Here is a 15,191-nt window from a genome sequence, read left to right on the forward strand (position 1 = left end):
ATATGTGCTCATGGTCCCCGCTGGGCATGTGCCTAGGAGAGGAGGTGCTGGGTCCTGGGGTCTCCGGGGTGGGTTGAGAACACCTGCCACTGGTGGGTGGTTGCTCCAAATTTCCAGTCAGTGTTTTCAGCCCGTCTTCTGCCCCTCTTTCCTCGGCCCCTGCCCTCCCACACACACATCCTAGGCTCTCCCGACAGTAAGCCTGTCGCCATCCTGAGCCCCACAATGCCTTTTCACACGGCTACACCCCTGCCCCCTGATCCCTGCCGCCATGTGTTCTCCCCTCTATCACACACTGGGTGTGCTAGATGGCATAGCTGTCCCCTCATCTGCTCCGCACTGGTCTGTGGGTTCCTGCGAGGACAAGGGCAGCATCTTTTCATCTTTGTGTCTCGAGCTGCGAACACTGTGCCTGGAACATCACCATCACTAACTGCACACAGCCTGGCAATTGCAAAGCCTCTGACATCGGGCACGTTTCCTTCATGAACTGGCTCTCCAGCTCGGGCTTTGCAGTCATTTCTTCCTCTGATGATGAAGTCTCTCAGAGGGATTGGCATCCAGGGGCCCAGCGTCCTCATTAACTTGGGCCATAGGAGCCCCCAGTCCACTAGCTGGGGACCCTGCTCTAGGACCCAGAGGAGAGGTCCTGGTCCCCATTCCTTTCTCCTGCTGCTGGAGACCCTGGGGCCCTCCCTGCTTCCTCTTCATGTCCTGAGATTGTAGGAACCTCCTCTCCCATGAGAAAGTTTCCCACCGAGCAGTGTCACACAAGGGCCCGTTGCCTAGTGTGATGAGAGCTTCAGCCACATTTCAGGATAGGGCCTGGGCATAGTGAGGGACCCAGGGACCTAACCACCAAATTCCAAATAACAGCACTACAAATTCATTTATGAATGAGCTCCAATAGTGAGTGATGGAGTGAGGGCTCACGTGTGTACATGTGATGGTGCAGAAATGTGAGCATGAGCGTGGGGTTAGAGGCAAATGCATTGAGTCTGAGTGTGTGCACGTGTGTGTGGAATCCTAGAATAGACGTGGGAAACTACATATGGCGTTGGCTCCCAGCAAGTTATGCCTGGAGACAGCCAGAGCTGCATTGAGTCCTGTTAGAAATTTCACCAAACATTTTAAAACATTTGTTGTTTTTCTCTAATTATCAAAATAATGCTATTTATTGTGGAAAATTCTGTAAATATATAAAAGAATAAAAAGGAAAGTGAAAGAAAAGAAAATGTAAACACTAGCAATGTTTTGTTATACAGCCTTCCAGTATTTGATCTCTATGTAATTGTGAGTTTTAGGTTTTTTTAAAAAAAATTAAAATAAAGTTTTATTTTATTATTTTTTTGTTTTATTGTTAACACTATTACAGATGTCCCCAATCCCACCCCTTTGCCCACCTCTGCCCAGTCTCCCCCAACCCCCCACCCCAGTCTTCACCACACTGTTTTCTGTGTCCATGGGCTATGCATATATGCTCTTCGGCTAATCTTGTCACATTCTTTATCCAGTTCCTCCCTCCCCCTTCCCCTCTACCATCCCTGCCTCTGGTTCTATTTTGTTCATCAGTTTATTTTCTTCATTAGGTTCCACATATTAGGGAGATCATATGGTTTTTCATGTAATATATGTGGGCATTTTACCACACCATCAAATAATTTTTTAATGTGATCTTGAATTCGTGTTTATACATAATCTATTTAACCAGTCCCTCCATTATTCTATATTAATCTATTTTCAAATTTTCACCATTATAAATAATACTTCATCAAGCATTCTTTTTTTTATTTATCTTTATTGTTGAAAGTATTACAGGTGTCCCATTTTTTCCCCCTATTGACCCTCTCCACCTCACTCCCACCCCCTTCCCAAGGCCTTCACTCTATTATTATCTGTGTCCATGGGTTATGCATATATGAATATAACTTTTGTTAATCTCTCCCCACCCCCAGGCCCCTTACCTCTGAGATTCAAGTCTGTTGCATGCGTCAATGTCTCTGGGTCTATTTTGTTTGTCTGGGTCTTTTGTTTCTTCTTCAAGAAGACCCTTCAACATTTCCTGTAGGATTGGTTGGGTGTGATGAACCCCTTTAGCTTTTTCTTGTCTGGGAAGCTCTTTATCTGACCTTCAGTTCTAAATGATAGCTTTGCTGGGTAGAGTAATCTTGGTTGTAGGTCCTTGCTTTTCAGCACTTTGAATATTTCTTGCCACTCCCTTTTGGCCTGAAATGTTTCTGTTGAGAAATCAGCTGACAATCTTATGGGAGCTCCCTTGTAAGTAACTAACTGCTTATCTCATGCTGCTTTTAAGATTCTCTCTTTGTCTTTAACTTTTGGCATTTTAATTATGATGTGTCTTGCTGTGGGCCTCTTTGGGTTCCTCTTGTTTGGGACCCTCTGTGCTTCCTGGACTTGTAAGTCTATTTCTGTCATTTTTTCAAATAGGTTTTCAATTTCTTGCTCTCTTTATTCTCCTTCTGTTATCCCCATAATGTGAATGTTGGGCCACTTGAAGTTGTCCCAGAGGCTCCTTATACTATCTTCATATTTCTGGATTCTTTTTTCTTTTTGTTCTTCTGATTGGGTGTTTTTTGTTTCCTCATGTTCCAAATTGCTGATTTGATTCTCAGCGTCCTCTAGTCTACTGTTGATTCCCTGTAAATTATTCTTCCTTTCAGTTAGTGTAGCCTCCATTTCTGACTGGTTCTTTATTATGTCATTGATGATCTCACTAGTTTCCTTAATAGTCTTACTAAGATCCTAGAGCACCCTTATAACCATTATTCTGAACTCTGTATCTAGTAACTTGCTTGACTCCATTTCATGTAGTTCCTTTTCTGGAGATTTCTTCTGTTCTTTCATTTGTGATATGTTTCTTTGCCTCTGCATTTTGGCTGCTTCCAGGTGTTTGTTTCTATGTATTAGTTAGAGCTGCTATGTCTTCTTGAATTTGTAGAGTGGCTTTGTGTAGTAGGTGTCCTGTAGGGTCCAGTGACTCAGCCTCCCAAGTCACCTGGGCTTCTAGATGCTCCCCTGTGTGTGCTGTGTGCACTGTCCTGTTGTAGTTGAGCCTTGGTTGCTATTGGCATCACTGGGAGGAATTGACCCCCAAGCCAATCGGCTGTGAGGACCAGCTGCAACTACAGCTGAAGAGCTGGTGTGCTGGAGACACCCCTATGGAGTAGGATTTACTGCAGGGGAGCTTTGGTGTTCACCGAGTCGGTCCCTTGAGTGTGACTCATGGATGTGGTAGGGTTGTAATCCACTGTGTTCAAAGCTGAGCACCAGATGCACTGTTTCTGGGACTTCCCAAGAGGTGCAAAGTCAGCCTCTGCCTGTGCCCCGCCCAGAACCACCCAGCATGAGCTACACAGAAATCTGTAGATGGCTGCTACTTGTGCTGGGCTTAGAGGTGTCCAGGAGAGGCCAAGCTATGAACCAATGCAGGCTGCCACTAGTGCCAGGCCTGGGGCCACTTATTGAGAGGTACGGGGAACCCTGAGGCCAGCTGTTGCTTGTTTGAGAGATTTTAGGAAAGTCCTAAGCCTGAGGCAAGAGAGGCCACTTTCATAGAAAATCCACTGGAAATGGCTTGAATGAGCTTGCAAGTAGGGAGGGGTAGGGTCTCCAGGAATCACCAGGGTGGAGCAAAAGGTGTGAGTCAGGTTGATGGAGATTCAGAGAAGGCACCTGCTTACCAGCTCTGTGGGGGAAGGGCTCAGCAAAGGAACAATGGCCTCTGCCAGCTCTTCTGTCTGGGAGGAAGCTACCCCTCTAGCTCTCACCCTGATACCAGGCCATTTAGTTCCTCCCTGAATGTCCCAGGTTCCTTTCAAGCTGCTGTCCAGCACTGGAGCTCAGAGGGAGTGTGTCTGAGTGAGTTCATGTGCCAGCCCTTTAAGAGGAGCTGCCTGGGATTCCTGCAGCCTCCGAGTCACTCAGCCACAATCCCCACTGGTTTTCACAACCTGAAGTTATGGGGACTTCTCTTCCTGGTACAGGAACCCTAGGCTGGGGGCCTGGTATGGGGCTGGGACCCCTCATTCCTCCAGGAAACCTCCACCTCCTAAATATCCCTCCCAGGTTTAAACCGTGGCACTGAGTATGGGCCTGGCTTGTGTCTCCGTGATTCTTCCCTGATTCCTCCCCATGTCTCTGCCCCTTCTACCAGTCCTGATGCTTCTTCAGTTCCCTGGTTGTAGGACTTCTGTTTAGCTAGATTTCAGGAGGTTCTAAATGATGGTTGTTATGTATTTTAGTTGTAATTTTGATGTGGTTGTGGGAGGCAGCAGGGACTGCAGTTACCTACGCCTCCATCTTGTCTCTCCTCAAGCATTCTTCATAAATGTCTCTATGCACATTATTTATTGTTTCTTAGAGTAAATTTCTGTAGGAACTCATAGACCACAAAGAATATTCTTAAGGTTTGCATGTACCTTTGCAAATTAGCCTTCAGAACGTTTTCACCAACTTGTGCTTCCACTAGCATAATAAGTACATACTTGTTCCTGTGTCCATGTTAATCCAAAGTATTATATATTTTTGCCAGTTGGATTTTTTAAGTTGTTTTATTTTAAGTTACATTTTTCTTTAATTACTAGTTAGGTTGTTATATGTTTTTATTGGGTGGTTTGTCTTTTTTTCATCTTTGTCCCTTATTCATTTTTTATTTAGGTGGCTCATTTTTTTCCTTATTGATTTGTGAGTACTCTTTACATATTAGGGATTATAAGCATTTTTTTTTATCATATAGGTTGCAAATATTTTCCAGTTCATTGCTTGATTTTGATTCTATTTTTTGGTGTAAAAACCTATATGATAGGTTTCCTTTTTATATAATTCAAATTTATAAACCATTTCCATTTATAACTTTGCCTTTACTTTTGTGATTAGAAAGACAGAAAAGTACTTATCCATAGTGTCTTCTTTTGTAGTTTTACTTTTTTTTTTAACCTTTGATCCACTGCAGCTTTACTTGGGAGCATGGTTATGGGTTTTTTTAAGTGATTTCAGCAGATTCTTAGGGATTCCAGAGTAAAAGGAAGACTGGGTAAGATGCTAATACCTTCAAGAGGAAGCCAAGCCTGGCCGGGCGTGGCCCAGCAGTTGAGCGTCCACGTAGGATCCGGGTGATTGGGGTTCGATTTCAGGTCAGGGCACATGCCCAGGTTGAGGGCTCGATCCCTGATCAGGGGCGTGCAGGAAGCAGCTGATTAATGACTCTCTCATCATTGATGTTTCTCTCTCTCTCTCCTTCTCCTTTCCTCTCTCTGAAATCAATAAAGATATATTAAAAAAAAAAAAAAAAAAAAAAGAGGAAGCCAAAACTTTCCTCCCTTGTGTAGACAGAAATGTACACTCAGGTACACACTGACACACACAAGCAACTACACTCATCTTTTCACACACACACACACACACACACACACACACACACACACCCCTCCATTGTCACAGAAAAATGGGCCAGGAGAATATATCCCAGTTTACAAATGACTTACACACCTTGCCTCATTTGTACTGCCCTATAACCACACAGGGTAGGCAGAGCTGTACTGCTTTCTTAATTTGCAGCAGAGAAAACTGAGGCCCCAGGAGCCATAAGAGACACTTTGAGTCATATGCCTAGTAAGAAGGGCAGGCAGGCATTGAGGCCACTGCACCACCTAACTCATGCACACAGTCCCCAACTGCCAGGGCTCAGGTGGCCCTGCCCTTATCCCCAGCAGGGTCCTCCTGGGTTCACGGTCACATCTCCATGAGGGAGGCAGCAGGAGGAATTTGCCAGGGAGCTCTGTATTGCAGATGCCTGTGCCTTCTCCTTAACATTTCCCTGCAGACAGCCTGGGGCCAAAAAAATATTTTCTCCTGTTATATGTCACTGGGCCCCTCAGCCCTACCATGGGGCACAGAGAATGTGCCTCTGTGACACTATATGTATCTAGAGGTCCCTCAGCACGTGATGAATGCATCTACATGTCTGTGTGTGTGAGTGTGTGTATGTGCGCACACGTGTGCACGATCCAGCGACTGCAGAGATAACTAATTACTAGCTCCCTCTTGCCTCAGGGCCCCCCATCTGTTCCGGGGGCTCCCCCTCCCTAGACTTCACCCTGATTTCAAAGAAGCTCTAGTGTTGTCCTCCTTTCCCTCCCTGCAGCTGACCAAAAAATAAAATAAAATGAAAGTCAGCCCCATCCTGCCTGCACCAGGGAAGAGGCTGACAGGAGGTCTGCAAACTAGCGCTTATCAAAAGCTCCTTCTCAAATTCATTTCAATATCTGAGCCTCTGGTTTCCAAGGTAACATAATCTTTTCATCAAAGCAACTGGTAAAACCACTGGGATCTGATATTGTTTTGTTGGCAACTTGTCAAAACTGTCATTTGGTTAAAAAAATTTATAGATTTACATAACCTACAAATATACAGGATCTATGCTGCTAATAATCATTAATAAAGTGGTGGCCAGTGAAGCTTGCGGTTCCCTCTCCCGCCCCCTCCTCCCCTGGATGGGTTTGCTTCCTGCAGAATGGAGTGGTAATTAGATGGCAGGGCTGGGAGGTGACTCTGACTGGGGGCAGGCCAGGGAGCCTGTCTACACCCCTAGTAAGTCAAACACAGTAATTCAGCTTCTTCCAGAGACTCCCTGTTCTCAAGCTTTTACTGGGACCCACCCTCCTCTAGTCTCCTTTCTCCCAACTCCCTCTAGCTCTCAACCAAAACACTCACATTCCCTGGCTTTGGAACCACAGTTGCCAACACCTGGATAAGTCAGAGGTAAACTGAGGCTAACTGGGCAATACCCCAGAGCAGGCCTGTCAGCTCCCAGGGCCAAGCCCAGGGCACAGTGGACGGGATCCTGCCTCCCCTTCCAAGCGCCCGACCACCAGCTCCTCTGAGCCCAGGCCCTGGGAATGGTTGGAGCTGGAGGCTGGAGGCCCGAGGGCCTTGGCTCTTAGCACTTCCTCCTCTGCCCCACAGGCTCCCAGCGAGTATGAGACGAGCCCAGAGCAGCTCTTCTACCGCATCGCCCACCTGAACCGAGGGCAGCAGTACCTGCTGTGGGTGGCAGCCGTCACCTCTGCGGGCCGGGGCAACAGCAGTGAGAAGGTCATCATCGAGCCCGCGGGCAAGGGTGAGCAGCCTGGGGCTGGGCCGGGGGACAGAAGCTCCCAGAAGCTCCTTTCCAGAATTCTGGTTCTCCACAAATAGGGGATGTCTCCCCTCCACCCTGTCTGAGGAGCTGGTCCCACCTGTCTCCCTCCTGCATCCACAAGACTGGGCCTCTGCTGCCCCCTGATGCCCAGAAAGCCTCATAACAGGCTCGAGGCAGCACTGATACCTCAGGGCTGTGGGGCATGGTGCACCAGGGCCCCCCACTTTAAACTCTACTCTGGGCTTAAAGAAGGGGGGTAGCCCCTTCCAGCCCCCGACAGATCCTTTGTCCCAACGCTGAGCTCTTCGAGAGGGCTGAGGCAGGGTACACGGCCTCCACAGAGCAGAGAGCCCTCGTCCCGAAGCCTGGGCCCCAGCAGGAGGGGACCACGCCGACGGCGGGTTCACTGCATCAGCAGCCATTTCAGAGCGCAGGCAGTGAAGGAGGCTGTGGGTAGAGGCTGTGCACAGGTCTTAGGGGCACCCACTGAATCCCTGACCTGGACATGCCTGTGCCAGAGGGGCACGTGCATCCCACTTTCAAGGCATGACAGTTCACGGCCACCACCCAAGATCAAGACAGAGGCGGCCACACAGCTGCCAGGCTGCCCTCTGTGCCAAGCCTGGGGCCGGGGCTTGGCATACAAGCCTTTGGCTTCTGGTCTGCTATTTGATGCTGGGCTTCCCCAGGCCCTTCCTGCTGGCCCTGCCTACCTCCCTGCCCCCCCATTCCCCCGCCCCCTGACTCTCTAGCCCAGGGCCCCAGGACCAGAACTCGGATGGGGTGGAAACAAGGGGGAGTTTAGCTGGGACACAGAGGCGTCAGCCCTCCCGACAGGCTCGGGGTCAGCTAGTCCACGCCTGGGGCTGCAGTGGCCAGGGGCCTCCCCGGCCTGCCAGTGGGGCTTGAGCACTCAGGCACGTGGCCTGCCAGGCAGCTGTGGCGGACGGGCTGGCCCTCTGGCTCCACACTGGAGCTCTCTCCACACGGCCTCAGTGTTTCTAACCTCCCCTGACCCTTCCTCCCAGACACACTACCACCCGCTTCTCCTAAACCCATCTCCTTCAGGAAGAAATGGACCGAGAGCTAGAATCTTCCCGGCAGCAGGCACTGGCCTGGAGACAGGGCCTGAGGGCCCGGGCGTCTTGGCAGAAGGCTGGCCCCTTCCCTGCGGCCATGAACTGTAACATTCCCAGAGGCCTCTGTACGCCCTAGAAGACGTTTACACGTCTATTCTGTCCTCACAGCAGCCCTACAGGGCAGGAGGGACCAGCACTGCTGTCCTCTGTCCTCCCCCCCCACACGTGCACTGAGATACGGAGGTTCAGGGAGCCAGCCCCGCCGAGTGTGGAGCCAGAGGCCCTGGCGCTCTCCCCAAGGCCCCAAGACTGCTGTGACCCCAACAGAAGCCATCTTCACCTGGGCCCCTCTGCTCCGCCCAAGCCTTTCTGGCCACCGGACAGTCCTCCACGCCTGAGCTTCCTGTCCTTCCCCTCACGCCCCCAGCCCCTGCCCCAGCCCGTGGAGAGGAGCCTCCCTTCCTGACCCAGGCCTCTCAACACTGCGTCCTGACCTCCCTCTAAATCCCTCTCCCGAGGAGGGGCCCAAGGCTTGGGGGACCCGCCGTGGCCTCTGAAGCACTCGGTCACTCAGTTAATCTCAGCCCTTCACCCGTGGGCCTGGAGGCCCGTGAGACCTGACCCCCTCCTGGACCCCGCGTCCCTGCCTCCCTTGCTCCCTGCAGCGCTGCTTGTGCATCCCGGTCCTCTCGGTGTGCTCCTGTCCCCCAGCCCGCCCCCGGGACATTCCCCTCTCCTCCCTGCCACCTCTCGTCATCTCCATCCCCCTCCTGGCGCCTGGTGGCGTAGGTCACTCTGCCGCCCCTGCATCAGTGTCTGCGCTCCCGCAGGCACCCGGCTGGCGTGGCCACGTCCTCCGCCTCTCCGGCCCCCGCACTCTTCCTCCCACAGGCCTCCTCACCCACCGCGTGGGCCCAGCGGGAACCCCGGCGGTGGCCCTCACCTGCCCTTCCTCCCTACTCTTCCCGGAAACCAGTCAGGCCCCAGGTCCTGGGAGGTCTTGTCCGACCCCCATCTCCTCCACTGCCACGCATCACCTCCAGCCCGCTCTCCGGCCACTTCTCGTCTCTGGCCTAGGCCCGTCCTCCAGGCCCAACCCCGCCAGGCCGTCCTCTGCCAACAGCCAGGGCTGATCTGAGGCTCCACCGCGAACATGTCCTGTGGACTTAGGAGCCTCTCGTGGCTCCTCGCGATGAGGGGACACGCAGCTCCTTCTGCCAGCAGAGCGCCCCGGGCTTCCACTCCTCTCACCCCCCCACCCGATTTTACTCACCCTGGGCTCTGGTCACCCTGCGTTTGCAGATGCCCCCAGGCCTGTGACCCCGTGAGGCGGTCCCCCCGCCTCTGCAGGGCTGCTCCCTCCCAGGCATGCCTCTCCCTCTCCGCAGTGAGATCCTTGGCCTTTAGGTCCAGGTCAGGTATTCTCGGTCTAAAGCCACCCCCCAACCCTGCCTTCGCCTCCACCACACTGAGCGGCAGAGTCCCCCTCCTCCTCTGTGCCCCCTGAGGACTCCTGCCGACCCTGCCGCAGGATTTCCCACCCCATATGACTGTTAAAGAACCTGTCTCCCTCTTGGACAATCAGCAACCTGCGGACAGGGAATACATTTTATTCAGTTTGCGAATCCTCCGTCTCAGGTGACAGCTGACCCACACTAGGCACAGGATAAACATTTGTTGACTCAATCACTCCCAGGTGGAACTCCCTATACCCACCCCCCCCCCCCACCCCCAAGCCCAAGGTTGAGTTCAGGTGGGAGAAGAAGGGCGTTCTGTAAAATTCGAGGTGCCCTGAGAAAGGGGGCCAAGGCAGTGTTGGGTGTAGAAGAGGGGTGGCCTTCACCCTCTCTTCTTTGTAGCCCCAGCAAAGATCATCTCATTTGGGGGCACCGTGACCACACCGTGGATGAAAGATGTCCGGCTGCCTTGCACTTCAGTGGGAGATCCAGCCCCAGCTGTGAAGTGGACCAAGGACAGGTGTGTGTGGGACCCGGAAGGACGGGTGACCCCAGAGAGGAGCGTAGTAGGACACGCGTGCAGAAGAGTCGGTGCCCCTCCCTTGCCGCTGGCTCGCCCTGCGGAGGCCCCGCTGGTGGCACAGGGCCACTCTCGGAAGTAGGCCCAGCCTCCTGCCCCCCCCTCTGTTGGGAGTTCAGGATCCCCCTTCCCTGGACGGTCCAAAGGCCAAGGTTACTAGGTACCCCCCAGGAAGTCCCAAGGAGAGCCCCAAGAATCCAGGCACCACTAGCAAGCCTCCTTCTGCTCCCAGCTGTTTGCCTGCAGACCTAGGGGAGGCCCCGGTGAGGGGGTGCTTGCCATAACCCATACCCCCCACAGCGAAGACTCGGCCATCCCCATGTCCATGGATGGGCACCGGCTCATCCACACCAACGGCACTTTGCTGCTGCGTGCGGTGAAGGCGGAGGACTCGGGCTACTACACCTGCACGGCCACCAACACCGGGGGCTTTGACACCATCATCGTCAACCTTCTCGTGCAAGGTGAGACCTGCGAGGCAGGCGGGGCTGGGGGGGCAGAGATGGAGAAGGGGTAGAAATTCCACCCTGTGACAAAGAGGGTTGTTGAATGGGGGAAAAGGCCAGCCACCAGGGAGAGCGGCCCTCAGTGGAACAGAGGTTCCAAATGGAAGGGAGCAGGAGTGGGGGGAGCACCTCAGAGGTGGGAAGCCAGCCCCTCACCCTCCTTCCCACTGGGACCCCGCAAGGTCCCCATCACTAGAAGTCACCCCTGTGGTGAGGGCTGGTGGCTTTCCCCTCACAGTTCCCCCGGACCAGCCCCGCCTCACTGTCTCCAAAACGTCTGCTTCGTCCATCACCCTGACCTGGATTCCAGGTGACAATGGGGGCAGCTCCATCAGAGGTGAGAGGGGTCTGGGTGGGGAGGGGAGGCAGGGGAGGGAATCTGGGCCCAGAAGTAGGGGAGGGCTTCACCCACTCCTACCACTTGTCCCCATAGAGCCCAGGAGGTGATGGGGTTCCAATTCAGACCACCAGGAAATGGCCCAGGTGCCATGAACTGCACACCGGCCTAACACCTGGGCTTTAGCACCCACTGGAGAGCTGTGCAAACCCAAAGGAGTCATTTTCTTCCCTGGCCCCAGTTTCTAAATCTGTACAGTGGGTGAACTACAGGATGGGAGCTGCTCAAACTTGAACGTGTATATGCATCACCAGGGTCCTGTAAGAAGGTCCTGATTCAGAGGCTTTGGTGGGGCTGAGAATTGCATGTCCAACAAGCGCCGGTGACTGTGCCACTGTCAGGGGGACGCACAGAGCACGAGGGTCTGAACAGGATCCCGTTTAAGCCTCGCAACCCTGGTTTTCTGCTCCCCTCCCCACCTTGGCTTCTAAACCCTAACATGAGACCTGAAGAGAGAGCGGTGAAGCTCACCCAAGGTCCTTCCAGTTTTGCCTCTAAAGTGCACCCGCCCCTCCCAATGAGCAGAGGCCCCACCCTGCCCCCTTCCTAGAGCCCAGCCCCGGGATGCCAGGTACCCCTGCCTGCCCTGCCCCACCTGAGCCGGGCAAACCTCCCGGCAGGCTTCGTGCTCCAGTACTCAGTGGACAACAGCGAGGAGTGGAAGGACGTGTTCATCAGCTCAAGCGAGCGGGCCTTCAAGCTGGACAGTCTCAAGTGTGGCACCTGGTACAAGGTGAAGCTGGCAGCCAAGAACAGTGTGGGCTCCGGGCGCATCAGCGAGATCATCGAAGCCAAGACCCACGGACGGGGTGAGGCCTGGCGACCGGTAGGGGGGAGGGTGAGCCCAAGGAGGAGGGGGAGGGGAGAAGAGCCCAGGACAAGGGTGGGAGAGGGCTGGGACAGGGAAGGAGGGTGCAGGGAAGCCGGAGGCTAAAGGGAGAGGCAACCTAGTTCCCATCAGGGCAGCGTCTAGATGAACCACAGCAGGGAAAACTGGTCCCACTTTCCTACTAGGGGTGGCAGACGGCTATCACTTCTCTTCCTTCTTCCTGCGTCTCCCTTCCTCCCCTGCCCAGGCCTTCTCTCCAGGCCCTCCCCTCTTCACCTCCTCCTCTGTGCCCTGGGGCACCTCTACTTCAGTCTGTGCCAACCACTGATGCCCCAGAGCCACTGCGGTCCCAGCTGCCCCCAGGGACCCTTGCAGCCAGATGCGTGAGTCCCCTCCCCTCTGTCTCTCTAACCTCTCCTCTGGCCCTCAGAGCCCTCCTTCAGCAAAGACCAGCATCTCTTCACCCACATCAACTCCACCCATGCTCGGCTTAACCTGCAAGGCTGGAACAATGGGGGCTGCCCTATCACAGCCATCGGACTGGAGTTCCGGCCCAAGGGCACCTGGGCCTGGCAGAGCCTCCGGGCCAACACCTCTGGGGAGGTATTTCTGACCGAACTGCGAGAGGCCACGTGGTACGAGCTGCGCATGAGGGCCTGCAACAGCGCCGGCTGCGGCAACGAGACGGCCCAGTTCGCCACCCTGGACTACGACGGCAGTGAGCGGGGCAGCGGGGAGGGAGCAGTACAGATGCCAGGCCAGGTGTTGCCAGGGAAGCTGGCAGAGAGGCAGACACACAGAGAGAGACAAGCAAAGAGAGAGATCAGCAGGACTGGAGTCAGGAGAAAGGCTGACAGGTGGATACGCAGGCAACGGAAGCAGCAGATTGGCAGGCAGACAGGTAGGCAGGCAGGTGCACTAACGGCCAGTGGAGACAGGCAGGCAGGCAGACAAACAGGTCATAACACTGGAGTCTTTGAAGGCCTGAGCCTTGCTGTCCGTTACTTCAGAGAGATGGAGAGGGAGGTAGAGGTGTAGGGGAGGTCCTGCCTTGAGAACCCTCTACTAATACGGCGGATTAGGCAGGATGGGAGAGGCTGTGCTGCAGTAACTGGGGAGCACGCAAAGCTCCGTGGCTAAATCCAGTGAAGATTTGTTTCTTGCTCTCATAAAGCCTCACGCGTTCTGGCTGGGTACCATCTTTTAGCTCTATTATCTTGAAACTATAACCTCCAAGATCACCAAAGAGAGAGAGAGAAAAGGCACACCAGCTCTCAGCTGCCTTGGCCAGGAGGTGACACCCGTGACTTCTACTCACACTCTGTTGTCCAGGACTAGTCACATGGTTCTCACCTAACTGCCAGGAAGCTGGGGCAGGCGGACAAGCTTCCTGGGTATTTGGTGAGCACTAACTGGTGTCTGCCACGTGGGGACACCTCACACACATGCATGCACATACATGCACGCGTGCACACACTGACATACTTGCACACATACATACATTAAAGGTGTACAGAAGGCTGCATTCATAGGGACCAGTTGTCACAGGCTAAATTAAGTCTGCCCATGTGTTAAGGAAGCAGAATAAAGGGGTATCAGAAGGGGATGGGCTCAAACAGAAAGGCTTAGGCGAGGTTTTGAAACAGGCAAAGATCAGGGCTTGACAGAGGCCGTGCCAGCAGGAGACTGCATTGTTGCCTCCTTGCAAGCACCCAGACTAGTATTGCCCATGGGAGGGGGAGCAGAGAGAGGATGCAGGGCAGTTAGTGGCTTTTGTCTTCATCTGGGGAAGAGAACCCAGATCCCACTGTCCTGACTCCTCTCTACCGAGACTCTCACCATCTCCCCACCCCAGCCCGCCTTCCCAGCTGAGTGTGGGCACCTAAGCCCACCAATTCACCCTTTAGGAGTGAACGCTGAACTCCAACAGAAAAGACACCCTGAGAGACTTCAGGATAATTTTAAAACAGGCCCAGGAAGTCATTACTATCAGAATGTAGTGTACAAACTACCCAACTGTCCATGGCCATCCTGATGGGACCAGAATTTATGGGAACAGAGGGAAGGGGAGGGACTCTGCGCCAGGCAGTGGTGGTCAGAGTGAGAGCAGGGCTCTCCCACCCATGGGAATCCACATAGCACCCACCTCACAAGGGACATCTGACGCCCTTCTTCCCCCCATGCAGGCACCATCCCTCCCATCAAGTCTGCCCAAGGCGAGGGGGATGACGTAAAGAAGCTGTTCACCATCGGCTGCCCGGTCATCCTGGCCACACTAGGGGTGGCCCTGCTCTTCGTTGTTCGAAAGAAGAGGAAGGAGAAGCGGCTAAAGAGGCTCCGAGGTGGGGGAGTCTCCTTCCTACGGGCTTCCTAGGCAGGAGTGTTGACCCTCAGCCCCTCTGGCCACCTTCTGCTGGCTGGGGCACCACCTGGACAAGAGAGGGTGTCTGTGTCCCTTTGAAAGGAGAGCTGCCATGCCAACCTTCTAAAATCTCCTGGTGCTGGCTGCTCCCTCCTCTATGCCCCCAGACTTTGTGCCTGTCCTAACCGGGGCTGACTTTCAGACATTTGCACTGGTAAAGCCATATTGCTTCTTAAAGGATTTAAAAATTCCCATGTTGATTGGTAAATAGATGCTGCTTACTTCACCTTAGATGTGCCACTTTCTTACACAGGATCCCTGTGACTTTCCTAGGGCCTAGCCACTAATGAGCATTCCTGCAGGCGTTCTTTAGGACCTTGCTCAGTTCTGACTGGACAGTTTCCATACACATCAGTTTTTAAATATTTTTAATATCATCCCCTTTCCCAACACCTAATAGTGCAGTCAGGTATGAATGGATCTGATTTACCTTGATTTGTACAGTGTCTGGGACCTACTCGTTACTTAATAGATGTTTCATAACTCATTTGGAAAATTTATTATCTGCTGTATTGTAGATCCTACCAGACATTGGAGATAAAAATATGAATGAAGAAGAAACAATCCATATCCTTATAGAGTTCACGGTCTAATGTGAGAAGCCAGGGCACAATGGTAGCACAGAAGAGAGAATGAATAACACCATGTAGGGTTTTTAAGAGTTGGATGAACGGATGGTTCAAAGGATAGCTGGGTGGTAGCTGGACAGATGGATGAATAAATGATTGGATGGATGATTAGATGGATGGGTGGATGGATGAG

The 15,191-nt window shown here is 53.1% G+C and overlaps 1 protein-coding gene across 1 annotated transcript in view; it reads left to right on the forward strand.

Annotated features, from left to right (window-relative positions):
* The window catches only part of DSCAML1 (DS cell adhesion molecule like 1), a 319,931-nt gene that overhangs the window by 299,300 nt on the left and 5,440 nt on the right, over positions 1-15,191 (forward strand). Inside the window, exons 21-27 of the mRNA XM_087822175.1 lie at positions 6,985-7,138; positions 10,098-10,215; positions 10,576-10,739; positions 11,020-11,118; positions 11,799-11,987; positions 12,438-12,725; positions 14,194-14,349. Coding sequence (XP_087678301.1) covers positions 6,985-7,138; positions 10,098-10,215; positions 10,576-10,739; positions 11,020-11,118; positions 11,799-11,987; positions 12,438-12,725; positions 14,194-14,349 — 1,168 coding nt within the window. The remainder of the gene's footprint in view (positions 1-6,984; positions 7,139-10,097; positions 10,216-10,575; positions 10,740-11,019; positions 11,119-11,798; positions 11,988-12,437; positions 12,726-14,193; positions 14,350-15,191) is intronic.

Source organism: Miniopterus natalensis, chromosome 11 (genome assembly GCF_054644295.1).
Source record: "Miniopterus natalensis isolate mMinNat1 chromosome 11, mMinNat1.hap1, whole genome shotgun sequence".
Classification (NCBI taxonomy): Eukaryota; Metazoa; Chordata; class Mammalia; order Chiroptera; family Miniopteridae; genus Miniopterus; species Miniopterus natalensis.